General features: G+C 39.4%; 1 protein-coding gene across 13 annotated transcripts in view; it reads right to left on the reverse strand.

The window, feature by feature from the left end:
- Nucleotides 1–15,027: 15,027 nt before the first annotated feature.
- Nucleotides 15,028–27,880, reverse strand: part of ZNF280C (zinc finger protein 280C) — a 65,543-nt gene continuing 52,690 nt past the window's right edge. For all 13 annotated transcript variants that reach the window (XM_024988490.2, XM_024988493.2, XM_024988487.2 and 10 more), the window contains 5 exons: nt 27,527–27,664; nt 20,839–20,901; nt 17,259–17,377; nt 16,782–16,817; nt 15,028–16,657 (listed from right to left, as the gene is read on the reverse strand). In XM_024988490.2, the coding sequence (XP_024844258.1) occupies nt 16,647–16,657; nt 16,782–16,817; nt 17,259–17,377; nt 20,839–20,901; nt 27,527–27,664 (367 nt within the window). In that variant the 3' untranslated portion in view covers nt 15,028–16,646. The remainder of the gene's footprint in view (nt 16,658–16,781; nt 16,818–17,258; nt 17,378–20,838; nt 20,902–27,526; nt 27,665–27,880) is intronic.

Below are 27,880 nucleotides of genomic sequence, written 5' to 3' on the forward strand. Positions count from 1 at the left end.
CAAGAGTCAGACACAACTTAGTGATTAAACCACCACCACCACCACCATCAGTTTTTGTGTCAAGAACACTTTCCCTAGTACTTTAAATTTGTAAAGAGGGTCAGTTCAGTTTAGTTCAGTCACTCAGTCGTATCCGGCTCTTTGCAACCCCATGGACTGCAGCACACTAGGCTTCCCTGTCCATCACCAACTCCCAAAGCCCACTCAAACTCATGTCCATTGAGTTGATAATACCATCCAACCATCTCATCCTCTGTTGTCCCCTTCTCCTTCTGCCTTCAATCTTTCCCAGCATCAGGGTCTTTTCCAGTGAGTTGGCTCTTCCCATCAGGTGGCCAAAGTATTGGAGCTTCAACTTCAGCATCACTCCTTCCAATGAATATTCAGGACTGATTTCCTTTAAGAGTGACTGATTTGATCTCCTTGCAGTCCAAGGGACTCTCAAGAGTCTTCTCCAACAGCACAGTTCAAAAGCACCACAGTAAAGATCTCATGTTATGAGTTACTCTTAGAACTAAGCTCCCTTACTAAGTCACTGGGCTGAACTCTCCTAAGGGAAATTTGTGACCCCTGGAGAATGCTCAGTCTGGCGGCAAGGAAGGAGGGAAGACATTGAGAAGCATTTCACCTGTCCAGGGAGATAGATTTTGAATCTAGGTAAGTAAGTAACCCTGGGAGCCTGAAGAGAGAGCCCTGGGGGTACAGGGAGAATCCCCTAAGCCATGACACAGTTGAAATTGGTACAAATGGACCTTATGACCTGAGCTGACTCCGGTTGGTACTTAATCTCTTCTCCAGCAATAAAATAAGTATGTATTATGACCCGCTACATTTAAAGTACTGGAGGAAGCATCAGATACAACCGTGGATAAGAAACCTGGCTTATCTGATCCTTACCCACCAATCCCAGGTGGAAACCCTGACGTTGCAGATAAAGGGGAATTATCCAGGTATTGGGGCTTCCCAGGTGACACTAGTGGTAAAGAACCCACCTGCCAATGCAGGAGACATAACAGATGCAGGTTTGATCCCTAGGTTGGGAAGATACCCTGGAGGAGGGCACGGCAACCCACTCCATTATATTCTTGCCTGGAGAACTCCGTGGACAGAGCCTGACAGGCTACAGTCCATAGTGTCCCACAGAGCTGAGCATGACTGAAGCAATTTAGCATGCACACAGGCACCCAGGTATTTCGGTCCTTCCTGTCCTTCAAGGGATATTATTCCATGGGGAGGATGATGTCAAATCTCACCCAGTTTTCAAGCTCTCTACCTCCAACTCAAATAATGACAATTATTAATGGCAGCTAAACTTTACAGTCTATTCTGCACTGCTGAAGTATTCGGTTATGTGCTTAACATGGACTATCATGTTTGATTCTCACAGTAACCTCTGAGGCATGGAATTAGCAAAGTCACTTGCCCAGGCTCACACCGCTGCCCAGTGTCAGAGCAGGGGTGACCCAAGTCTAACTGCAGAGCCAGAACCACATCGCTAACTTCTCTTGTCTCTGTTTCTTTCAAGCCTGGAAGGAAGCTGTGCTCCTGGGCCTGAGACAAAGGGCTCTACTCCTGTTGCATCCAGGACAAAGTAGTACATTAATTGGGAGCTGATCCTATATGCCAGGGCTTGACCTGGTGATATCACCCTAGAATCAGGTTCAGTTCAGTCGCTCAGTCATGTCCGACTCTTTGTGACCCCATGAATCGCAGCACGCCAAGCCTCCCTGTCCATCACCAACTCCCGGAGTTCACTCAAACTTATATCCATCGAATCGGTGATGCTATCCAGCCATCTCATCCTCGGTCATCCCCTTCTCCTCCTGCCCCCAATCCCTCCCAGCATCAGAGTCTTTTCCAATGAGTCAACTCTTCACATGAGGTGGCCAAAGTACTGGAGTTTCAGCTTTAGCATCATTCCTTCCAAAGAAATCCCAGGGCTGATCTCCTTCAGAATGGACTGGTTGGATCTCCTTGCAGTCCAAGGGACTCTCAAGAGTCTTCTCCAACCACAGTTCAAAAGCATCAATTCTTCAGTGCTCAGCCTTCTTCACAGTCCAACTCTCACATCCATACATGACCGCAGGAAAAACCATAGCCTTGACTAAACGGATCTTTGTTGGCAAAGTAATGTCTCTGCTTTTTAATATGTTATCTAGGTTGGTCATAACTTTCCTTCCAAGGAATAAGTGCCTTTTAATTTCATGGCTGCAGTCACCATCTGCAGTGATTTTGGAGCCCAGAAAAATAAAGTCTGACAGTTTCCACTGTTTCCCCATCTATTTCCCATGAAGTGATGGGACCAGATGCCATGATCTTCGTTTTCTGAATGTTGAAGTTTAAGCCAACTTTTTCACTCTCCTCTTTCACTTTCATCAAGAGGCTTTTTAGCTCCTCTTCACTTTCTGCCATAAGGGTGGTGTCATCTCCATATCTGAGATTATTGATATTTCTCCCGGCAATCTTGATTCCAGCTTGTCCTGCTTCCAGTCCAGCGTTTCTCATAATGTACTCTGCATATAAGTTAAATAAGCAGGGTGACAATATACAGCCTTGACGAACTCCTTTTCCTATTTGGAACCAGTCTGTTGTTCCATGTCCAGTTCTAACTGTTGCTTCCTGACCTGCATACAGATTTCTCAAGAGGCAGGTCAGCTGGTCTGGTATTCCCATCTCTTGAAGAATTGTCCACAGTTTATTGTGATCCACACAGTCAAAGGCTTTGGCATAGTCAATAAAGCAGAAATAGATGTTTTTCTGGAACTCTCTTGCGTTTTCCATGATCCAGCAGATGTTGGCAATTTGATCTCTGGTTCCTCTGCCTTTTCTAAAACCAGCCTGAACGTCTGGAAGTCCACGGTTCACTATTGCTGAAGCCTGGCTTGGAGAATTTTGAGCATTACTTTACTAGCATGTGAGATGAGTGCAACTGAGCGGTAGTTTGAGCATTCTCTGGCATTGCCTTTCTTTGGGATTGGAATGAAAACTGACCTTTTCCAGTCCTGTGGCCACTGCTGAGTTTTCCAAATGTGCTGGCATATTGAATCCAGCACTTTCATGGCATCATCTTTTAGGATTTGAAATAGCTCAACTGGAATTCCATCACCTCCACTAGCTTTGCTCGTAGTGATGCTCTCTAAGGCCCACTTGACTTCACATTCCAGGATGTCTGGCTCTAGGTCAGTGATCACACCATCGTGATTATCTTGGTAGTGAAGATCTTTTTTGTATAGTTCTTCTGTGTATTCTTGCCACCTCTTCTTAATATCTTCTGCTTCTATTAGGTCCATACCATTTCTGTCCTTTATCGAGCCCATCTTTGCATGAAATGTTCCCTTGGTGTCTTTAATTTTCTTGAAGAGATCTCTAGTCTTTCCCATTCTGTTGTTTTCCTCTATTTCTTTGCATTGATCGCTGAGGAAGGCTTTCTTATCTCTCCTTGCTATTCTTTGGAACTCTGCATTCAGATGTTTATATCTTTCCTTTTCTCCTCTGCTTTTTGCTTCTCTTCTTTTCACAGCTACTTGTAAGGCCTCTCCAGACAGCCATTTTGCTTTTTTGCATTTCTTTTCCATGGGGATGGTCTTGATCCCTGTCTCCTGTACAATGTCACGAACCTCATTCCATAGTTCAGCAGGCACTCTATCTATCAGATCTAGGCCCTTAAATCTATTTCTCACTTCCACTGTAAAATCATAAGGGATTTGATTTAGGTCATACCTGAATGGTCTAGTGGTTTTCCCTACTTTCTTCAATTTAAGTCTGAATTTGGCAATAAGGAGTTCATGGTCTGAGCCACAGTCAGCTCCCAGTTTTGTTTTTGTTGACTGTATAGAGCTTCTCCATCTTTGGCTGCAAAGAAAATAATCAATCTGGCCTTTAGGATAAATCAATCAATAAATAGACAACTGATTAAATGGCCTAATTTTCTAAGCTTGAGATATTTACTGATTTACTCAAGGATACTTAAGATACTGAAGATTTGCTAGGTAGAAATGCCCCTTTCTATTCCCAACATTTTTGTCAAGAAAAAGAAACTTGCACAACTTTAAGCATTCTTTCTGTTCTATGTTCAGTTCAGCTCAGTTCAGTTCAGTCGTGTCCAACTCTTTGCAGCCCCATGAACTGCACCATGCCAGGCCTCCCTGTACATCACTAACTCCCAGAGTTTAATCAAACTCATGTCCATTGAGTCGGTGATGCCATCCAACCATCTCATCCTCTGTCATCCCCTTCTCCTCCCACCTTCAATCTTTCCCAGCATCAGGGTCTTTTCAAATGAGTCAGCTCTTCGCATCAAGTGGCCAAGGTATTGGAGTTTCAGCTTCAACATCAGTCCTTCCAATGAACACTCAGGGCTGATCTCCTTTAGGATAGACTAGTTGGATCTCCTTGCAGTCCAAGGGCCTCTTCAAAGTCTTGTCCAACACCACAGTTCAAAAGCATCTATTCTTCAGCGCTCAGCTTTCTTTATGGTTCAACTCTCACATCCATGCATGACTACTGGAAAAACCATAGTCTTGACTGGATGAACCTTTGTTGGAAAGATAAGGCCTCTGCTTTTTAATATGCTGTCTAGGCTGGTCATAACTTTCCTTCCAAGGAATAAACATCTTTTAATTTCATGGCTGACGTCACCATCTGCAGTGATTTTGGAGCTCAAAAAAATAAAGTCTGACACTGTTTCCACTGTTTCCTCATCTATTTGCCATGAAGTGATGGGACCGGATGCCATGATCTTCATTTTCTGAATGTTGAGCTTTAAGCCAACTTTTTCACTCTCCTCTTTCACTTTCATCAAGAGGCTCTTTAGTTCTTCTTCACTTTCTGCCATAAGGATGGTGTCATCTGCATATCTGAGGTTATTGATATTTCTCCCGGCAATCTTGATTCCAACTTGTGCTTCTTCCAGCCCAGCGTTTCTCATGATATACTCTGCATATAAGTTAAATAAGCAGGGTGACAACATACAACCTTGACATATTCCTTTTTCTATTTGGAACCAGTCTGTTGTTCCATGCCCAGGTAGATACATTGGAGGAAATGGAGGGCAGGAAAGGAGGAGATAAGGGGCAAACAGAGCTGTTCCCAGATCTACTGAAAATATCCCAAATTTCTGAGAAAAGCAGGGACTTTTTAATCATTTCAAAGCTTTACTAAAGGAAAGGCTGAATCTGCCTGCAATGCAGGAGACCCGGGTTCTATTCCTGGGTCAGGAAGATCCCCTGGAGAAGGAAATGGTAACCCCCTCTAGTATTTTTACCTGGAGAATACCATGGACACAGGAGCCTGCAGGCTACTGTCCATGGGGTCACAAGAGTCAGACATGACTTAGTGACTAAACCACCAAAGGAAAGGCTACTTTACTGCTGGTATATACAATGACACTTTTTAATAAAATTACTAGTATTAGTTAATACTAATACTAGTAATAATGTAATAATACTAGTAATACTGCTCATCTCAGACAAGCAGCTGAGATCCCTGGAAATGAATTCCTGGTAATAATCATTTAAAAAGTTTCCTGTAAACATGAGATTCTTTCACAGAAGAAATGTTTTCCTCCAAAGCAGATTGGATTCTGTACTCATTTTTTAATGAGTCAGTGTCTTATCATTGTTGTGACAGGAAAAGCCATAACTACCCTCATTTCCAACATTAGAGAATTATAGCATGTATAACGGAAGCTCTGTGATAAGATGTTATCGACCTAACAGTTTGGAGGAATGTATCGCCAGACCTGGGAACTATAAGCCAAAGTTACAGATCACCACAGTGCTGATGGATTGCTTCTAAAGCTGTCAATGAGAAGATTCCACTGATATGTATTCCCAGGGTTTCCTTCCAGCAGTAGTAACAGTGTAACAGCAATGAGAACAGTCATGGCAGGGGCAGCAGCAGGTGCCGGGAGCCAATGTGAGGAACTCCGCCCGTGGCAAAGGTCATGAGGAAGGAGGCTCAGCATACGCAAAGGCGGGATTGAGCCTCAGGAGTCCCCCTGGAAATTCTCGAGCATCTACCCCCAAAACCAGAGTCTGCCTACTTTACTGCTTTGTGCTCTCACCTACACCTCTGACTTTACAGGGGGCTGTCCCCCACCACCATCTCTCTCTCTAAAAAAGAGCTAACTTACAGCTCCAGTTAATAAAGTTCCTGGGCATGCCAAGGGTGTTTCAACCTACAAACTCCTTTGGAAGTCCTCTAGCCTGCCTGAGTAGGTTCTTCCGGCCACATGTGATTGTTCAGAGCCTCCCAACCGTGAGAGGCATGAAATGTTCTAAACTGTCTAAATGCAGATTCCTTTGAGCAGTTAAAAGATTGATTGGAAATTGTATTGGCGAAGGGTTTTTCACTTGTTGGGCCAATGTTTGCTCCTAAGTTTCCATATCCCTTACCTACTGTGTCCCTGGGAGTGTACTGATTAATATAATTGGTGTATAGGAATGTAAGTAATAGCTTTAGTGTTTGTAACCTTGGACCCTTGAGTTAATTCTTTTCTTGTTATAGCCCACCACACCTTTGCCCTATAGGAATGCAACTTTTTCTAATGCTTTTGGAGGGTGGTGCCTGACTTTAGAATAATCACCTTTAGAGAAAAATAAGTTTTCTGAAAGAAGGATCTTAAAATGTTGACAGGCTTCCGGGCCAGAAGATTATGTAAATCACCTAAACTTTTGCATTTAATAAGTTTGCAGGAAGAAAGCCTGGCTTACTGCTGACCCTACCCCTTCCCCCATTATCCTCTATGCACAACTTAAGGTATAAAAACTACTTTGGAAAATAAAGTGCAGACCTTGTTCACCGAAGCTTGGTCTCCCCATGTCATTCTTTCTCTCACCTTCTGGCTGAATTCCCATCTGTAGCATGGAGGCTCGTCAAGCCTACTAATTATGCCTGGGCTTCTAAAATCTGACCAGGGAGGCCTTAGTGTCTCCTCTCCTTCAGGAGAATGGGAGGACACCTGCAGCCTATGTAGGTGATGCAAATTCCTTATTTTGGAATTTTATTAGCTTTCCACGTAAACCAAGTTATTCAGCCTCTTTTCTCCACTGAATTTTCCTGCTGAGCTATCCTTATTCTATTACTCTTTATATATCTAATTGATATTTAATTAAAGCTATTGTATCCAGTTCACCGACGCCATCCCTGCTTCGAGTTCCCTGGATCCACTGGGTAAGCAGTAAGGATCCCTTTGCCACGGGCGGAGTTCCTCACGTTTTTGCCACAGGCGGAGTTCCTCACGTTGGCTCCGGGCACCTGCTGCTGCCCCTGTCATGACTGTTCTCATTGCTGTTACACTGTTACTACTGCTGGAAGGAAACCCTGGGATCCTTACTGGGATCCACCCAGTAAGCAGAAACAACACTAACATTCATGGTATTAGGATAAGCAGCTGCGTTTATTGAGGGCCTACTGTTTTCCAGGCCAGTGCCAAATTATTTCTATATATGCCTTGCATATGCACACACACACACACACACACACACACACACACCTTTCACTGATGAGGAAGCTGAGGCACGACACATTTAGGTAATTCACTGGAGGCCACACAGCTGGCTAGGTTGAAACCCAGGATTTAAATCTAGGACTATCTTATTGCAAGGCTGAACTCCCTTCACACCACCATATAATCCACTGGTATGGATAAATAGATATTTTTCAGTATGAAGGATTAAAAACAGTAGAAGAGGAGCACAGTACGCTCTCCAAGTTGGTTGATGAAAGCAAGACTTTCCAGGTGGTCGAATACCAAAGAGACAGAAGTGAGACGAACGTGATAACCACTACACTACGGAAACCGGATCAGAAGTGAGGTTGTGGAACGACCTCAAAATCAGAGAATCGAGGTGTGTGAGTATGAGTATGAGGAGAACCTTGGTGTGATCAAGTACAAGGCAGTTTAATTTAGGGGAAATGCCCTAATACTATTTATAAAAGACAATTATGACCCAGACCTAGGAGTGTTCATACATGTTCCCTAAAAATAGAAGTCTGGTGTGTTTGAAACACTGAAAGCTAATGGTATGCCTACCTTCAGTACTGTATGCTTGAACAATGATTCTTGAGAAAGAATCATTGGGTACTAGGTTAGGGAAAAAAAGGTACTAGGTTAGGAAAAGGTACTTGGTACTGGATTAGGAAAAAGAAAGTTGACCAAAATGAGTTGCCAGTCCAGGTTCGATGCACAATGCTGGATGCTTGGGGCTGGTGCACTGGGACGACCCGGGGGGATCGTGTGGGGAGGGGGGGGAGGGTTCAGGGTGGGGAGCACATGTGTACCTGTGGTGGATTTGTTTCGGTGTTTGGCAGAACTAATACAATATTATAAAGTTTAGAAGTAGAATAAAATTAAAAATAAATAAATAAAAAATAAAAATAAAAAAAAAAGTGGTGTTGGAAGGTGGAAGTGAAAAATAGGGGGGAAGATTAGGGCCGTTCAATCTGAATAAAAGAAGGTAGAAATAAAATCAGGAATGGTAGTAATAGACTAACAATAATAGTAACAATGATGACTTACCTTCCTGTATGCCAATCACTACTCTAAGTGCTATATACACATATTAACTCATTTAATTCCCTTAACTCTAGGAGTAGGTAGTGTTACTTGCATTTTACAAATGAAGAAACTGAAGCACAGAGCCCAAAGTAAAAACTAGTCGTTGGCTGGGCAGGAACTCCAATCTAGGCAGTCTGCTGCAGGCCCTGGGCTCTTAGCCACTCCACCAAACTGCCCCTTTAAGCTACAGGGAGGCTTTACTGTGGAGTTTGGGATTGAAGCTTATAATATTAGTATCAAGGAAAATCTCTTGAAGCTGTTTAAGTAGGAAGTAAAATTTACAGAACAAGAAACTCAACAGATAAAAATCAGCTGAAGATAGAGTTTCAAGAACACACTTTCTGAATTCACTTTCTTCTAAGAACAAATTATATATAGGTATAACCAAAACAGAATAATAAAACCCAAGAACTTCAGAACAAGTTATTACCCACATTTTACAAATAGTACATCTGAAGTCAGGGATACAGCCATTTCCCTGGTGTCCTCACATCACTAGCCACTCCTCAGTCTCCTCTGCCGATTCCTTCTCATCTCTCTGCTTTATCTGTGGACTCTGTCTGTTCTCTACCTCTACTCTGTCCCTTGGAGATCTCACTCTTGTGACTTGAAAGATTTAAATGTTACTGATAGCCTGGACCTCTCCCCTAAACTCCAAGCTCACACATGAGAATGTCCATGACCTCCCCAACTGGATATCTAATGGGCATCTCAAATTCAAACATGCCCCAAATCAAAGTCCCTACCTTCCCTCCCAAATCTGCTCCTCTTTCAGCCTTTTCCATTTCAGTTAATATCAACATTCTCTTCCCAGTTGTTTAGGCTACTGATTGTGCTCTTCCCCAAACACTTTCTCTCTCACATCTCACATCCTAAAACCATCAACAAATTCTGTTGGCTCAACTTTCACGATCTAGCCCCAATTGAACCACTTATAAACCTGTACTCTTACCATCCTAACCCAGATCCCTGTTATCTCCCACCTGGATTATTACAGTAGCTTCCAAGCTGATCTCCCTGATTCTGCCCTTGGTCCCCCACGTCCTATTCTCAAATCAGCAGTAGAGTGATCCTGTTGACTGTAGTTAAGAATTTTTGTTTTTCATTGAGGTATAAAACACTCCTGTATTCATCTGGAAAGGGTGTGGGAAAGGGGAAGCCCTTCTATGCTGTTGGTAGGAATGTGAACTAACAACCAGTATGGAGATTCCTTAAAAAACTAAAAATAGAGTTACCATATGTTCTAGTAATCCCACTCCAGGGCATATATCTGGAGAAAAGTCTAACTCAAAAAGATACATGAACTTCAATTTTCATAGCAGCACTATTTACAGTAGTCAAGACATGGAAGCAACCTAAATGTCTATTGACAGATGAATGGATAATGTGGGGTACACACCCACACACAGACACAAACTTGGATATGACACAGCCATTAAAAAATTGAAATAATGCCATTTGCAGCAGCATGGATGGACCTAGAGATAACCATACTAAGTGAAGTAAGTTGGACAGAGAAAGACAAATATCATATCACTTATATGTGGAATCTTAAATGATACAAATGAACTTATTTACAAAACAGACTCACAGACATAGAAAACAAATTTATGGCTATCAAAGGGGAAAGGAGGAGGGATGAATTTGGAATTTGAGATTACAGATACACACTACCATATATAAAATAGACAAACAAGGATTTACTGTATAGCACAGGAAACTATATTCAATATCCTATAATAACCTATAAAGCAAAAGGATATTAAAAAGAATATACACATAAACATATATGTATATATATAAGTGAATCACCTTGCTGTATCAACTACATTTCTCTGTTCAGTTCAGTTGCTCAGTAGTATCTGACTCTTTGCAACCCCATGGACTGCAGCACGCCAGGCTTCCCTGTCCATCACCAACTCCTGGAGCTTGCTCAAACTCATGTCCATCGAGTCGGTGATTCCATCCACCCATCTCTTCCTCTGTTGTCCCCTTCTCCTCCTGCCTTCAATCTTTCCCAGCATCAGGGTCTTTTCTAATGAGTCATTTCTTCCCATCAGGTGGCCAAGTATTGGAGCTTCAGCCTCAGCATCATTCCTTCCAATGAATATTCAGGACTGATTTCCTTTAGGATTGACTGATTTGATCACCTGGAAGTCCAAGGGACTCTCAAGAGTCTTCTCCAACACCACAGTTCAAAAGCATCAATTCTTTGGCACTCAGCTTTCTTTATGGTCCACCTCTCACATCCATACACGACTACTGGAAAAACCATATCTTTGACTATAATGGACATTTGTTGGCAAAGTAATGTTTCTGCTTTTTAATATGCTAAGTTTGTCATAGCTTTTCTTCCAAGAAGCGTCTTTTAATTTCATGGCTGCAGTCCCCATCTACATTAATTTTGGAGCCCAGAAAATAGTTTGTCACTGTTTCCCAATCTATTTGCCATGAAGTGATGAGCCGAAGAATTGATGCTTTTGAACTGTGGTGTTGGAGAAGACTCTTGAGAGTCCCTTGGACTGCAAGGAGATCGGTCCTGGGTGTTCTTTGGAAGGAATGATGCTAAAAGCTGAAACTCCAGTACTTTGGTCACCTCATGCAAAAAGTTGACTCATTGGAAAAGACTCTGATGCTGGGAAGGATTGGGGGCAGAAGGGGACGACAGATATTGAGATGGCTGGATGGCATCACTGACTTAGATGGACTTGAGTTTGAGTGAACTCTGGGAGTTGTTGATGGACAGAGAGGCCTGGCGTGCTGCAACTCATGGGGTTGCAGAGTCGGATACAACTGAGCGACTGAACTGAACTGATGAGACTGGATGCCATGATCTGAGTTTTCTGAATGTTGAGTTTTAAGCCAGCTTTTTCATACTTTTTATAAAAAACAAAAAACACAAAACAAAAACATTCCTTTGTTCAAAATCCACTGATGGCTTCCTACCCCAGAATAAAAATCAAATCTTCACAATTGCCTGTAAGGCTCTATAGTGCAACGTCACATCTCGGGCCACATCTCCTACTACTGTTCTCCCTCCCCTCAACTCTACTGCAGCTCCGTTAGTCTTGCTGCTCTTCCTTGAGCCAGGCGTGATCCCGATTCAGGGCCCTTCTTTTTCTTCTTCTCATCATTATGCTAGCTATGTTTTTACTAGGTATACACTAGGTTAAGGTTTCATTCATATTCCTAGTTTGCTAAGATTTTTTTTAGAAGATTCACATACTGTAGAATTAACCATTCTAAAGTGAACAATTCAGTGGCATTCAGTACACTGACAATGTTGTGCAACCCTCATCTCTCTAGTGCCTGAACACTGTCATCACCCTGAAAAGAAAACCGTTACCATTGAGCAGTTCCTCCTGCTTCCCTCCTCCTCACAGCTCCTGGAAAACACCAATCTGCTGTCTCTCTGGATTTGCCTCTACTGTATGTATTTCATATAATTACATAACCGTCTATTTTTGATTTTTTTCACTTAGCATCATGTGTTTTGATGTAGCATGTATCATTACTTCATTCCTTTTTATGGCTAATAGTCCATTGTGTGAACATACAAAGGCTTCCCTCACAGCTTAGTTGGTAAAGAATCTCTGCCTGCCGTGCAGGAGATCTGGGTTCAATTCCTAGGTCAGGAAGACCCCCTGGAAAAGGAAATGGCAATCCACTCCAGTATTCTTGCCTGGAGAATCCCATGGACAGAGGAGCCTGGTAGGCTACAGCCCATGGGGTTGAAGAGTTGGACAGAACTTAGGGACTAAACCACCACCATGAATATTACCACCATCATGAATATAGAATTTATCCTTTCATCTGATGACATCTGGCCAGTTTCCCTCTTTGGGTTATTGGAAATAGTGCTAGCAACATGCATGTACGACTAAGTCACTGCTTTTGAGTCTTTTGGGTATACACCTAGGAGTGGAATTACTAGGTTGTACAGTAATTCTGTTTAGCTTTTTGAGCAACCACCAAACTGCCCAAACCATCTTGCATTACATCAGCAGTGAGGATTCCAATTTCCCCTTTTCTGTCCTCTCTCTGGAATGCTTTTCTGAGAGATACCCAAGTGGCTCACTTCCTCACCTCCACACCTTTAACTCAGTTGTCACCCTGTCATGAAGGCCTATCTGGGCCACCGATTTAAAATTGCAACCTCCCAACTACTAATCCTGGAGAAGGCAATGGCACCCCACTCCAGTACTCTTGCCTGGAAAATCCGATGGATGGAGGAGCCTGGTGGGCTGCAGTCCACAGGGTGGCTAGGAGTCGGAGACGACTGAGCAGCTTCACTTTCACTTTCATGCATTGGAGAAAGAAATGCAACCCATTCCAGTGTGCACTGGAGAAGGAAATTGAAACCCATTCCAGTTTTCTTGCCTGGAGAATCCCAGGGACGGGGGAGCCTGGTAGGCTGCAGTCTATGCGGTCACACAGAGTCGGACACAACTGAAGCAACTTAGCAGAAGCAGAAACTACTAATCCATACTATCCTCCTGTTCTTTTCTCAAGAGTACTGTTCATTATCTAACATACTATATACTTCTCTTATTTTCTGTTGTCTTCCAACACTGAAAAACTCCACAGGGGCAGAGATTTCAGTCTGTTTTACCAGCAGCACCTAGAATAGTGTCAGGCACAAAGTAAGTGCTCAGTAAACATTTGCTAAACCAATAAATGAGGCCCAAAGAGGTGTTTTGGCAAAGTTTTGAGGAAACAATAAGAAATTCAGTCTTTGTAGCTAAGTTCATTTTTCTAATAGTGATAAATAGAAACTAAGTCAATTACACCTTTTATTCAGCTGTAACCAAGAAACATTCATGTGTGAGATGGCTATTTCTGAATAAGGTTAAAGAACTATTAATAGCCTGAAAATAAAGGGATCAGACTGTCAAGCTAAAACTCATTAGCATCAATTAAAACCCATCTGACTATAATAAGCAAGCTTAGTACTGAGATATTTAAATGAAGTAAAAAAAAGCTATAGGACACAGAATTTTAAGAGCATTATACTTTTAAGAAAATGAACATATGTTGTGGAAATAGAATCCTATGGAAGAACACAAAGATGCAACCCTGAATAAAATAATTGCTATAGCAAGAATGTGGTTTTCATATTTGTAAACTATGATAGAGGCAGAGAAAATTTATAGAGAACCTACACTAAAACCATGTTATTCCTGGGCCAAAGTTTAAAACTTGGTGTAATTAACACATATATTATGCACTTGAAAATAAACTGGTAAATTTTGTTATATAATTTTACCATGATTTTTGAAAAGTAAAAAAAAAGTAGGTATTAAGATGGTAAGTGAAAACGTATCCTAAGATACAGATATGGAACTAAAGACTAGAATATCACCAAGTCCACTCATAAACAAGCAACTTTTGGAAATTTTGGAAAGTTATTTACAGCGGAAATCAGTCTGGAAAATTAAAAAGTCTTTTGACTATGAGTTACAAGGAGTAGACTACATAAGAAGTGATAATTAAAATTGGCTTTCAAAATGTTTCTGCTGTAGATTGAGTATTTGTGTCCCTTTTCCCAGCCAAATTCATATGTTGAAACCTAATCCCCAGTTGTGATGGTACTGGAGGTGGGGCCTCATTAGGTAATTAGGTCTAGAGGGTAGAGCCCAAGTCAATCAGATTAATGCCCTTGTTAACTGAGGCCCTAGAGAACTCTTGTCCTTTCCACCACGTGAGGACACAGCAAGAAGACAATTGTCTATGAACCAGGAAGGGGTCCTCAACAGACTGAATCTGCCAGCACCTTGTTCACTAACTTCCAACCTCCAGTATAGTGAGAAATAAATAAATTTCTATTGTTTACAAGACACCCAGTCTATGGTATTCTTATAACAGGTTAGTAGTATAGCAGCTCAAACAAAGTTTCAAAGTACAGTTCAAGAAGTTCCAATGTTTAGAGGGAAAAATAAAACTCACTCATGATTGAGTCAAACAACTTCTCAGCCTGTCCACGTGGCTTCATGGTTATTAAAATTATAAAGGGACTCCTGCCAGTCTTCAAAGTTCTCAAAATTACGGAAGTATACATGGATGGATGATGGATGCATGTGGGTGCTTGTGTGTGGCTCTTTGCAATCCCATGGACTGTTGCTCACACCCCACCAGGCTCCTCTGTCCATGGGATTCTCCAGGCAAGAATACTGGAGTGGGTTGCCATTTCCTTTTCCAGGGGGTCTTCCTGACCCAGGAATCGAAACTGCACATCCTGCATTGGCAGGTGGCTTCTTCACCACTAAGCTATCTGGGAATCCCTAAAGTATACATAGTGAGCTTTTAACTGTGCTGAAGGAAAAACTACAAGATAGATTGAATAAAGCACTCAGTCTGTAGGCCAAGTAATCAGGCTTCCATGTAAGAAGCAAAGAAACGCTCCTAGATGTATGGAAATCTACAGCTTTTAGTCGAAGTTCTTTATTAGAAAATAATTCCAGAGGCACTTTAACAATACAAATTTTATTAAAAAAATAAGTAATAACATCAAAACTGTTCAGCAAATCTATATTCAATGTAACCAAAATAAACAAACACCAAATTAAAAAAAATATACATCTATATATATATATGGGCAAGAAACAAGTGCATTTTTTGGTCCCAATACTTTCTGAATATATTATCTTTATCAAAGGAATTACACTAATGGCTAAGAAGATAGTATGCATTAGATGTACAGAAATGCAACGTTAAAACTCCTTTTAAGGTCTGTAGGAAGTGTTCTTTGCCAATTCTTCATGCCTTTGAACCCACAATCACTAAGATAACAATAGTTCCAAGATAGACAGTGGATGTAATAACGTCTAGTGGTCTGAATAATTACCAAATTAAGAAGCTGCCAATAGGTAGCTACATAAAATCTGTAGGGAATTCAAAGGATTTTTTTGAGTTATTAACGAAAGAAAATGAACACAAAACAAGTTTTAAAGAGAAGAAAGAAAAGAGGATATAACAAAACAGACATTAATAAATTTGGCAAAGACAACATAAAACAAAGATAACAAAATTAAATTAGACTAAAAAAATAAAAAAAATTGAATAGTAGTATTGCTGAATAAGTCTAATACTGGAAAAAACTTTAAACAACAACAGTAAAACTAACTGATTTTGGAACTGTAACTTCAGAAACTTCAAGAACATGAAAGTAAAAGTTACCTTGGTTCCCTATATAACCAGTTTTTATATTCCCTGGACTGCATGCACACTAGAGGAAGATAAAAGAGCAGCAGCCAGAATGATCCAACTTCAACTTGGATGTTGAAGCATTGATCTGATGGGCTTTTCTTGGTCAGAATCAACCCATGAGCTTAAGATCAAGAACCAAAGCCCCCAGCAGAAAGTTGTGCTCTATTTGGTGGGCCTTGAGGTCATCTCTGGCCAAATTAGCATCAGTCTTATAGGAGGCCAGTCATGAAGGAAGGGACTCTCCCTAAGATTTGATTTCTTAAGGCCAAAATCTAGAGGAGGTCTCACAGTCAAATAATTCACATTCCTTGGAAAGAGGACAGGCATCAGACGTGTCCATCGAAGGGGGACACGGACCAGGAATACCCTGGACTTTATTTGAAATTTCTGTGTTGCTTCTGCATCTGAAAGATATGAAAAATAGAACAATGACAGACAAGGAATGAAGAAAAAGATAACTATCTGACCTAAAAATGTAATGTAATCTCCTAAGAAACTAACTAAGAAACCAGACAAAACAGACAAAAAAGATGAACAGTCACATCATTTGGAATGCAGTATTCTGAAAGCAAGTATAGCGGAGAAAAACACGAATTATTTTAAGCAAAGCAAGAAAAGACCATAGCAACAAAAGTTATTTCTGAAGAGAGCCAACAGGAAAAAAGTTTATGTTAAGGTATGTTAACCTGACACAAAGATAAGGTGGAATAAGATTCTAGTGCCATCCGACAGCTGAAAAGAGCTGAATAACGAGAACTAGTGTCATGAACTTGGCTGTTTAATTGCTTTTTTATGAGAAAACACATCAGAACTTTGAACTTAGGAAATTCCAACTTTTCTTGCACCAGGTTGCACGAGCTCCATAGAGCAGGAATCTATTTCAACAAGAGGCTTTAAAAACAAAAACAAAAACAAAATATTTAATATTTTTCATTTCTATTAGTGATACATTCAATAAATGCAATACTGCTAAAATCCATCAAAGAAAAATGCACTGAATGAATATTAAACTTACGCAGAAATGGGTTCACAGCTGAGGTACCTTCAGGAACTGAAATTAGAAAAAGTTTTACATTTAAAATAGAATATATGAGGAATGAGAAGGGGAAAGGGAGGGAAAGGATAAATTAGGAGTTCGGGATTAGCAAATATAAACTACCATATACAAAATAGATAAAGAAGAAGGTTCCAACTGTATAGCACTGGGAACTATATTTATATCTTGCAATAAACTGTAATGAAAAGAATCTATTTATGTATAATTAAATCAATTATATATGTGTATGTATAATATATGTGTATATATACATATAATTAAATCACCAGACTAATATAACATTGTAAATTAACTATACTTCAATATAAAATAAAATGTTTTTAAAGAATGTATGAGGAATGAAACTATTAATATCTAAGAGCCTGTTCTGTGGTTGATCAAAACCACTGGAATAAGTATCAGAAATCTAAAGTTAACACAATTATATATACTTACGAGTCTCTATAATAACTTGGCAAGTGTGAGTTTTACGTTGACTTAAGTGTTTAGCCATACGATCCAGAGTAGAAGAATCAGCCAGGAAATCACATTTAAGGCACACTAGAGTAATGCCCCTATTAAAAAAAAAAAAAAGACAGAAAAGGTTTTTGTTTTAAAAAAAAATCCATACACAAATTCAATTATTATTTTTCCACATAATAACTTTTTTGTGTGTGTGTTGTGACCACCATTTCCAAATTTTGTTATATAAGCCCAATATATATGAAAGGGTATAAATATGTCTCTAGAAAATGGCATAGTCATGTCTATATTATGTGAACATTTAATGCTGTATATGCTGTTCCCTCTCCTCGCTGTTGTTTAGTCGCTCTGTTGTGTCCAACTCTTTGCAACCCTATGGACTGTAGCCCGCCAGGCTCCTCTGTCCATGGGATCTCCCAGCCAAGAGTACTGGAGTGGGTTGCCATTTCCTTCTCTAGTTCCCTCTCATGTGGTTTCTAAAAGCTATGAGTGAAGAGAGAACTAAAACCCAGTCAGGACTCCACTAACAACTTGTATAACTTGTGCAAGGCACAATCTTTCTCTGCCTTTGCCCATCAGCAAAGCAAGATTCATCCATTCACTATATTCACTGAGAACCTTCTTTACATACTCTGTACTACTAGAATGTATTTGTGTTACAAGTATAAGAGTGAACAAAAAAGGATACTCTGTGAAGCCTACAATCTAATGTCCTATTTAAATGATGATAAAATCAGAGAAGAAATGAGGTCTTAAAAATAAATTATGTAAACATAAATCATGCAATTATCAGCTTATTAACAAAGCATAAATATACTTTTGCAGTTCATTTTAAAATTAAATACTTTAAATTTTAAATACTTTAAAATTAAGTACTTTACCTGTATAGGAATAAATTCATAGCATAGTTTAGACTAACTTCTCCCTTGCAGCTTTACTCTTAACAGCCTGTTGGATATTTACACTGAGTTGTCACATTAGAAATGATCTTCATGAAACTCAAGTCGTGTACTTTCCTCCTTACCTGGGAAAAGTCATTCCTCCTGACTGGTCTCCTTAACGATGCCATGCCCCTGACATAAATGCTCAGAACTGTAGCTATTTCTGACTCTTTTTCCCTTAAGACAGTCACTATTTGAAAAATTTTATAATATTCAATATTAGCAATTTATTGAGCACTTACTCTGTGTAGGCTGAAGTTTTAGATATATCATCTCACCTATATTGTGTAACAACCCAAAGAGGTAGGTGCTATAATTTTAACTTTTTTTAAGAGAGGACAGGTTCAGGTTTAATAACTTACCAAGGTCAGGACCAGGTCTGAAACTGAACCTTTTGATTCTAGAGCCCATATTCTTAAATGTGGTGTGATACCACTTCAACCCAGATTATCTTATTAAATCAGTCTTAATCAGTCTATGTACCTCATGTGGGCTTCCCAGGTGGCTTAGTGGTAAAGAATCTGCCTGGCAAGGCAGGAGACACAGGAGACTTGGGTTTGATCCCTGGGTGGGGAAGATCCATGGAGAAGGGAATGGCAACCCACTCCAGTACTCCTGCCTGGAAAATTCCGTGGACAGAGGAGCCTGGCAGGCCAATGGGGTTGTAAAGAGTTGGACATGACTGAGCGACTAAGAATGCACATGCCTCATGTAGCTACAACTCACCTTGTATACCCCTCCAAATTGATCTTCCTTTAGTATCCTTGATTCCACACGAAGCACCAATGGCTTTCCCAACATCTTCAAATTAAGTCCAAATTCCCTAGGCTTTTTCAAGGATTCCACAGTCTGGATCTATTCCCAGACTCTGAACTTAGTACTATGTTATATGAACTTCATGCTTCATCCCAACTGCACTACTTGTCATTCACTGTGCTTATCATTTGCTTTTTTCCTTTCTTAAATCTCATTCATGCTGTTTTTCCAACCAAAATGCCCCTGTGCCTGTTCTTAAAAGTGGAAACGTCTCTTTCTCTTCAAATCAGTAACTCTCATTACACTTATTACAAACCTCCCTGTATTAATTTTTGTAGTTACTTATGTTCACATCTTATAAATTGTACATTCCTTGAAGGTTGGTACCAAGCCTACTTCATCACTGTCATCTTCACAGAATTTGCTACCTTGTGTTATACATGATAGATGTACAATGAATTTAAAAACACACACTGAATTTTAATAAAATAACAATTATAAATTTACTATTCTTAAAATTTTAAGTATGAAAATTTCCATACACAGAAAATCACCAATTTTCTATTTAAATTTGAGACCCACCCTATGTGAGAAAAAAAGTCGTACAATTAAATCTAAGAACCAAGCACACAACTCAGTTTGACAATAGTGAGATAAAAATCAAATTAAATTCTCATCTTTAGAATTAATAAATCCTTTTCATTATTATAAAAATTTTTTAGTAAATGTTAACATCTAGATAAAGTTAATTGGTATTTCCTAATTCCTTGAATTTAGCAATAGTTTTAAAATTTCACTGATATATTTTTAAAAAATGGAATAAAACTTTCCTCTTCCTATGAGCTATTATTGGTCTATCATCTACACACTCCACATATGTCACTTTCAATATTAATTTACTCAGTAAATATTCACAGAAGCCTACCATATGCCAGGCCACTACTGAATGCCCAGCAAATGTCTGGCATAGCCAAATACCCAACTCATACACATTCTAGTGAGAAGATACAGACAGTAAACAAGTGGATGAAATATACAATCTATTGAACAGTAAAAAGTTGCCATGAAGTAAAAACAAAGCAAGAAAGGGAGATAGGGAGTGTCAGGAGTGGGCCTGGGGAAAGGATGGTATTTTAAATGGGGTGGTCAAGGAGAGATCTAAAGGAGGCGACAGAGCTAGCTACCCATGCAGGTATCTGGGGAAGAGCAAATGAGGCAGAAGAGATCAAAATACAAGATCCTGAGTCACAGCATCCCCTCTTCTCCTTTTCCACTAACCCAAAGCATTAAAACAAGTGTTGGCTAAACTTAAGTCTATGTCTTAGCCTGATGCTATCAATATAAAGACCTTGACACTGGTATCTCAAATAGCAATGACAGCAATAACAAAATAATTAACCAAAGGAAAATGGAGTGAAAAGGAATTAGAAGAATGTGAAAAAATGGTCCCTAGTGAATTCTGAGCTAATTGTGTGTAGTAGCACCAACATTAATGATAAATCCTTTCAGAAATGTTCACAATTCCTCGGAATAGTAAACAAGTTGTGTATTTTTATTTCAAAAATAAAAGTGTGTTAGTCACTTTGTCAACTATCTTAAAAGTCTTTTAAATATTCAAATATTGCTGGAGAGCCTTATTTTTAAATCTTATAATGCAAATTCATGAAAGTTTCATCTTAATGCCTAATATCACTGAAACAAAGTTTAGCTGGAGAATATTAGGTAATCCCCTCTTTGATCTAAGGATATAATGAATAGAACTCTATTATGTCCAGTAGCAATCATTTTCCAAACTAGGCACTCTAGCATCAGGTTAAAAAGTTACTATAGAGAGAATTAAAAAAAAAATTACTTACCTGAGAGTTCTACAACGCTTCTTAAAAATAGAGACTCGTTTAGCTGGCTGGCTGGTATGAGAGCTAGAAAGACAAGAAACAAATGAAATTTTATTATACAGTAAGTCATTAATTAATTTTATGACAATTTTTCAAGCCTATGCTTAGTTTCCTAGTTTTGAATAAAAGACCACAATTTAAATTATAAAATTCTATTAGCATTTGTTTAATTCAAGATTTTTATCTTACATTTCATGTTATCATTGTATTTAAATATTTTTAACATATTTCCCTGAGAATAATCTTAAATTATACTTCCCTACTATAAAAAAAATAACGAGTTAAACATGCAAAGAGCATCAAATTAATTTTTTCACTTAATAAGAGTTGAGAACAATTTAAAAGTTACTTGCTAATGATATATTTTGCTGTAATATAAACTGTTAGGAATAATTATTATTTATTACTTTCTAATCAATATACTTAGCCTGGGGACCCTGGAAGAAACTGTTTCTTAGGCCAAGTGACACTACCATCAGTAAAATTAAACACTTAAAGAATCTTCTGCAATTACTGGAAGAGCTTTTAAAGAACATCAATTAAAGGAAGCAGAACTCGAGTTAAAACAATACTTCCTCTATGCACAGAACAGAAAACCACTAACAAAATTTTGCAGTCAATGTTAACAGCTTCTATATTGCCTTTTAAGTTGATAAGGAAAGCTTTCCTGTATTAGAAAGTCAGGCAGAATTAGCCAGGATCCTTGGTGGCTCAGAAGGCAAAGAATCTGCCTGCAAATGCAGATCTGGGTTCGATCCCTGGGTCGGAAAGATCCCCTGGAGAAGGGAGTGGCTCCCCACCCTAGTATTTTTGCCTGGAGAAGTCCATAGACAGAGCCTGGTGGGCTACAATCCATGGGGTTGCTAAGAGTTGCACATGCCTAAGCGACTAACACTTTCATTTCCTTTTGGCATAGCACAGTATTACTCAAAGTGTGGTCCATAGGACCAGCAGCATCTGCATCACCTGGGAGCTTATTAGAAATACTGAATACAAAGTCTCAGCTCCCACTCCATACCTACTGAATTAATCTCTGGTGCTGGTGCCCAGAAATCAGTTTCAATAAGATTTTCAGATGATTCTTACACAAACTAATCATCTGAAAAACTTACTGAAACTGTACTAACCCTAGTTTGCACCGACAGACCCAAACTAGGCAACACATCAATTCAATGGATATCCTTAAACACATGTTAACTATCCATCAACATACCATGTATACATGGGAAAAGAATGACTACCTATCCCCCCCAAGAAAAAGTCCTCAGAATAGATGCCATGGTGAATACAAAGAACCACTCTCTCAGGTAGGTAAGACAGACACATATTTAATATGAGGCAGAATAGCTGAATAGTACAGAACTTAAAAAATAACAACTGATTCCTATGAGGGACCACAGTGATCAGATACTTCATAGAAAGTAAAATGAGAGGGAAGGAGAGAAGCATGCCAAACAACGAAGAATAAGAAAAAGTCACTCTATGGAATATGGGACAAACTATACACTGGGGAAGATCAATTATTTTGAGGGGCTTGACTTCTGAGGGGGCCCTGTATAAGGGGCCCATACAGAGTTGGTATGGGCTGAGAATAAAGGTACTTGACCTCTGAGAAGACGAAGCTTCTGTATGTACAGGGCTCAATCTTATGACAAAAGTCCACACTGAGTCAGAGTGAGGGTATCCAATTAAGGGGAGGTACTTGAGGCAACCAAGGAAGCAAGGCATGAATGAAGTAGGGGAAACACAGAGAGACTTACAAAGCCCTTAGAAGAGTAGAAGTGGACAATTTCATTTCTATATGAGCCGAACGATGAGTAAGTGTCCCTGATGATAATGCAGTACAGGCTTGGGGCTCACTGGAAATTAGAAAGTTTATGAAGGAAGCCTAGGGCCAGTCGGGGATATTTTTGGGGTAGAATGGGGCCAGAGGTCCCACAATACAGTTGAGGACCCTATGGCAAATGGGAGAGGACAGAATGATCCATGAACTTAAGGAACACCAAAGGTAATTTTCAATTTAATCTCCTATAAATTCAGGGCAGAATTAAAGCCCTGTTGGAGCAGCCATGTGTTTGGCACAGAGTAAGAGACCAGCATTCCCCTCAGCAGTATACTCAGAGAAAGGGTGGCTGGAGTCTGGTTTGGAACAACTGAGGCATAGGTGCAGAACCACTGCAGTAGTTGTGAGGCAGAGTGGTAAATTACAGAAAGACAGATTTTCAGGAAGCCATGATGAATGGTGCCAGATCAGGAGAACACCATAGGCTTCAGAAACTTAAAAGTGTTATTATTTCCAGGTGATGCTCCACATTTATGCAAATGATGCACTGAGACAGACTGAGCTTAAAGGGGAGGAGGTAATAATAGCTTGGATCCTAGACAGACAAAAATGTTTGACCGTTTGTGTCCCATGATCTATCCAATAGTTTGAGATGAACAGTTGGATCTCAGGAAAACTCAGCATTGAAATTGGAGGATTCACAGTTGAAAGGTAAAATATGAAACTCTCAGAGTGGTTAAGGTACCAAGAAAAGAAATGCAAAGAGGCAAGAAGAGCTGAAGAAAGAAAAGGTAATGAAATAGAGGAGCAGCAAAAAAGAAAAAAATTGTGGTAATCGTGTAGGAGAACTTGAGAAGAGTTTCAAAAGTGACTGATGAGAAGTATTAAATACTCAATGAAGTCATAGAAGAGTAAGAATGAAAAGCAGTGAATACATTTAGTGATTAGGACATGATTGATAATCTTGAAAGGGGCAGCTTGAACTGATTAAGATGGGGGTGATATGCAAATTACAAAGGGTAAAGAAATGACAACATAAGATATAAAAGAGTACGTTTTACAAATGTTGACAGTGAAAGGAAGACAAGAAAATATGCAAAATAAAGGCAACTCTCCCTCATACTAAAACAAAAACAAAAACAAAAACAAAAACCCTGAAAATATTTGTAGGCAGAAGGAATGTGGTACAGAGAAAAAGATTAAATGAGGGTGCATAAGATTATGGAGAAAATGGAGGAGATGAGGGGCAAAACTAACTTTGAAAAAATGGACATGTCTTTTTCTGAGATTAATGTCTGGATGAAAGAGAAAAGATTTGAGGTAGAAAAAGGTTAACCTTGGGAAAAATGAAAAAGATGACCTCTGAGTAATTAGTAATTAAACCACTAGACCATTCAGATATGACCTAAATCAAATCCTTTATGATTATACAGTGGAAGTGAGAAATAGATTTAAGGGTCTAGATCTGATAGATAAGAGTGCCTGATGAACTATGGAATGAGGTTCGTGACATTGTACAGGAGACAGGGATCAAGACCATTCCCATGGAAAAGAGATGCAAAAAAGCAAAATGGCTGTCTGGGGAGGCTTTACAAATAGCTGTGAAAAAAAGAGAAGCAAAAAGCAAAGGAGAAAAGGAAAGATATAAGCATCTGAATGCAGAGTTCCAAAGAATAGCAAGGAGAGATAAGAAAGCCTTCCTCAGCGATCAATGCAAACAAATAGAGAAAAACAGAATGGGAAAGACTAGAGATCTCTTCAAGAAAACTAGAGATACCAAGGGAACATTTCATGCAAAGATGGGCTCGATAAAGGACAGAAATGGTATGGACCTAACAGAAGCAAAAGATATTAAGAAGAGGTGGCAAGAATATACAGAAGAACTGTACAAAAAAGATCTTCACAACCCAGATAATCATGATGGTGTGATCACTGACCTAGAGCCAGACATCCTGGAATGTGAAGTCAAGTGGGCCTTAGAAAACATCACTACTAACAAAGCTAGTGGAGGTGATGGAATTCCAGTTGAGCTATTTCAAATCCTGAAAGATGATGCTGTGAAAGTGCTGCACTCAATATGCCAGCACATTTGGAAAACTCAGCAGTGGCCATAGGACTGGAAAAGGTCAGTTTTCATTCCAATCCCAAAGAAAGGCAATGCCAAAGAATGTTCAAAGTACTGCACAATTGCACTCATCTCACATGCTAGTAATGCTCAAAATTCTCCAAGCCAGGCTTCAGCAATATGGGAACCGTGAACTTCCAGATGTTCAAGCTGGTTTTAGAAAAGGCAGAGGAACCAGAGATCAAATTGCCAACATCTGTTGGATCATGGAAAAAGTAAGAGAGTTCCAGAAAAACATCTATTTCTGCTTTATTGACTATGCCAAAGCCTTTGACTGTGTGGATCACAATAAACTGTGGACAATTCTTCAAGAGATGGGTATACCAGACCACCTGACCTGCCTCTTGAGAAACCTATATGTAGGTCAGGAAGCAACAGTTAGAACTAGACATGGAATAACAGACTGGTTCCAAATAGGAAAAGGAGTACTTAAGGCTGTATATTGTCATCCTGCTTATTTAACTTATATGCAGAGTACATCATGAGAAATGCTGGACTGGAAGCAGCACAAGCTGGAATCAAGATTGCCAGGAGAAATATCAATAACCTCAGATATGCAGATGACACCACCCTTATGGCAGAAAGTGAAAAGGAACTCAAAAGCCTCTTGATGAAAGTGAAAGAGGAGAGTGAAAAAGTTGGCTTAAAGCTCAACATTCAGAAAACGAAGGTCATGGCATCTGGTCCCATCACTTCATGGGAAATAGATGGGGAAACAGTGGAAACAGTGTCAGACTTTATTTTTTCGGCTCCAAAATCACTGCAGATGGTGATTGCAGCCATGAAATTAAAAGACTCTTACTCCTTGGAAGAAAAGTTATGACCAACCTAGACAGCATATTCAAAAGCAGAGACATTACTTTGCCAACAAAGGTCCGTCTAGTCAAGGCTATGGTTTTTCCTGTGGTCATGTATGGATGTGAGAGTTGGGACTGTGAAGGCGGCTGAGTGTTGAAGAATTGATGCTTTTGAACTGTGGTGTTGGAGAAGACTCTTCAGAGAGTCCCTTGAAGACTCCAAGGAGATCCAATCAGTCCATTCTGAAGGAGATCAGCCCTGGGATTTCTTTGGAGGCAATGATGCTAAAGGTGACACTCCAGTACTTTGGCCACCTCATGCCAAGAGTTGACTCATTGGAAAAGACTCTGATGCTGGGAGGTATTGGGGGCAGGAGGAGAAGGGGACGACAGAGGATGAAATGGCTGGATGGCATCACTGACTCGATGGACATGAGTCTGAGTGAACTCTGGGAGTTGGTGATGGACAGGGAGGCCTGGCGTGCTTCAATTCATGGAGTTGCAAAGAGTTGGACACGACTGAGCGACTTAACTGAACTGCACTGAACTGAAGGTTAACAACTGAGAGACTAGAATAAAATCCTGAAGGTACTGAAAAGCATCTACACAGATGTTGTAGACAAAACCAAGTAAGTATTCTTAAAAGAGACGACCACATTAAAATTAAAGGTCATAAATTCAAAGCTGACTAAATCAAGCACAGTCTAGAACTGAGCAAAGATCAAAGAGGGTAAGAGAGTCAAGGATAGCAAGGTAAGCATGGCTGTATATATGAAGGATTCTAGAAGAAAAAACAAAGCAAGATTCACAACAGATGACTTTGAGGCTGAAGTTAACTATAAGATTAGATTTGGTGATACTGGACTGAAAAGTGGAGCCAAGACTAAAAGTCTAGAAGTAATGAGATTTCAAAATGAATGAATATTTTATATGACAAGGTAACATTGGATGGTGGCATTTTTTAATGCCTTACAGGTGGATGTGAAGTGCTGGCATTAAAGTCAAGGTACAATAAAGTCGGGCTGGGGAATCATCAAGGGGAAAAAAACACTGAGAGTTAAGTGCTGAAGGCATTAAAAAATGTGGGCAAATTCTTGAAAGTGGTAGCTAACTATGACCATAAAGTAAGACAGGCAGAGTAAAGGTACTTGACCTTTATTATAAGCTCCAAGAAACCACTTTTATTGGTTTTATCTTATTTCTGACTGAAAATAAATGGACCTACCTCCATTTGAATAATCAAATTAGCATATTTGTATCTGAACAATTTTTATTTAGAAAAATCCGTACTGAAGGAATAGAGTACCAATAAGATTCAAACGAAAGTAATGTGAGCTTTGAAGTCTTTCTCTAGCATAGAGTACATGGTAGGTGCTCAAATAATGTAAAATAATTGACATATGAAAAAGAATTCCAACAGTAATGTCATGACTGGACTATTCCTACAGTCTCATTTCACATTTCATCAAATGAATGAAAAGATGGAGGCCTTGAAAAACAAATGGACAGAGGGTTAGAGGGAGAATGAGAGATAAAGAACACGAGAGAGTGAGCATGTGAGCACTGATGATGTTCCTAGCATTTTTGACAAAGCTGAAGTCTCTAAAAGAGATTGCTTTGAAGTGGGGAACACCGCATAGTTATAGGCACTTATTTGATAAGATATTTTGGAACATTTGAAATTTTATGGATCACTTTTTGAAAGACTTAGAAAAATAACTTCCCTACCAAACCTATTCTAATTTCATTAGCCTAACTGTTTCTAAAAATTTTGTCCCACTAATTTCATGAGTTATTATGCTGGAAAATAGTATTGGGTAATATCCTAGAAGTTCCCTGTTGCTAGATCTTTTTAGATCCTTGATGTGACAAAGTGGCTTTGTTTTCAAAAACCAAGTTATCTTGAATGGTAGTTTTGACTGGCTGTGTACATGTTTAACTCACCTCAGCATATGATTAACAAAGGCTTTGTTACAGTTAGTGCTGTATTTGCAAAAATTACAGCGCGTAAATAATGAAAAGTGGCTTGCAAAATCTTTTATTTTGGTATGACATTCAATGCACGTGTATACTCCCCGACACCTTATGGAGACAGAAAAAAATGATTAAAATACATTGTAAAACCAAAAAATAAGGTAAAGACTTATTCATGTTGTATTAATTGGAGTCAAGACGTTTAAACTAAGTCTTTAAATACAGACTTGGAATTTGAAAATCTACTTTGAAACAATAAGCTAGAGTAAAAACTCTAATATCAGTTAACGTTTCCTTGGAATAAAAAGGATCACATAAACCAAT

The sequence above is a fragment of the Bos taurus genome, chromosome X (genome assembly GCF_002263795.3).
Source record: "Bos taurus isolate L1 Dominette 01449 registration number 42190680 breed Hereford chromosome X, ARS-UCD2.0, whole genome shotgun sequence".
In the NCBI taxonomy this organism is placed as follows: Eukaryota; Metazoa; Chordata; class Mammalia; order Artiodactyla; family Bovidae; genus Bos; species Bos taurus.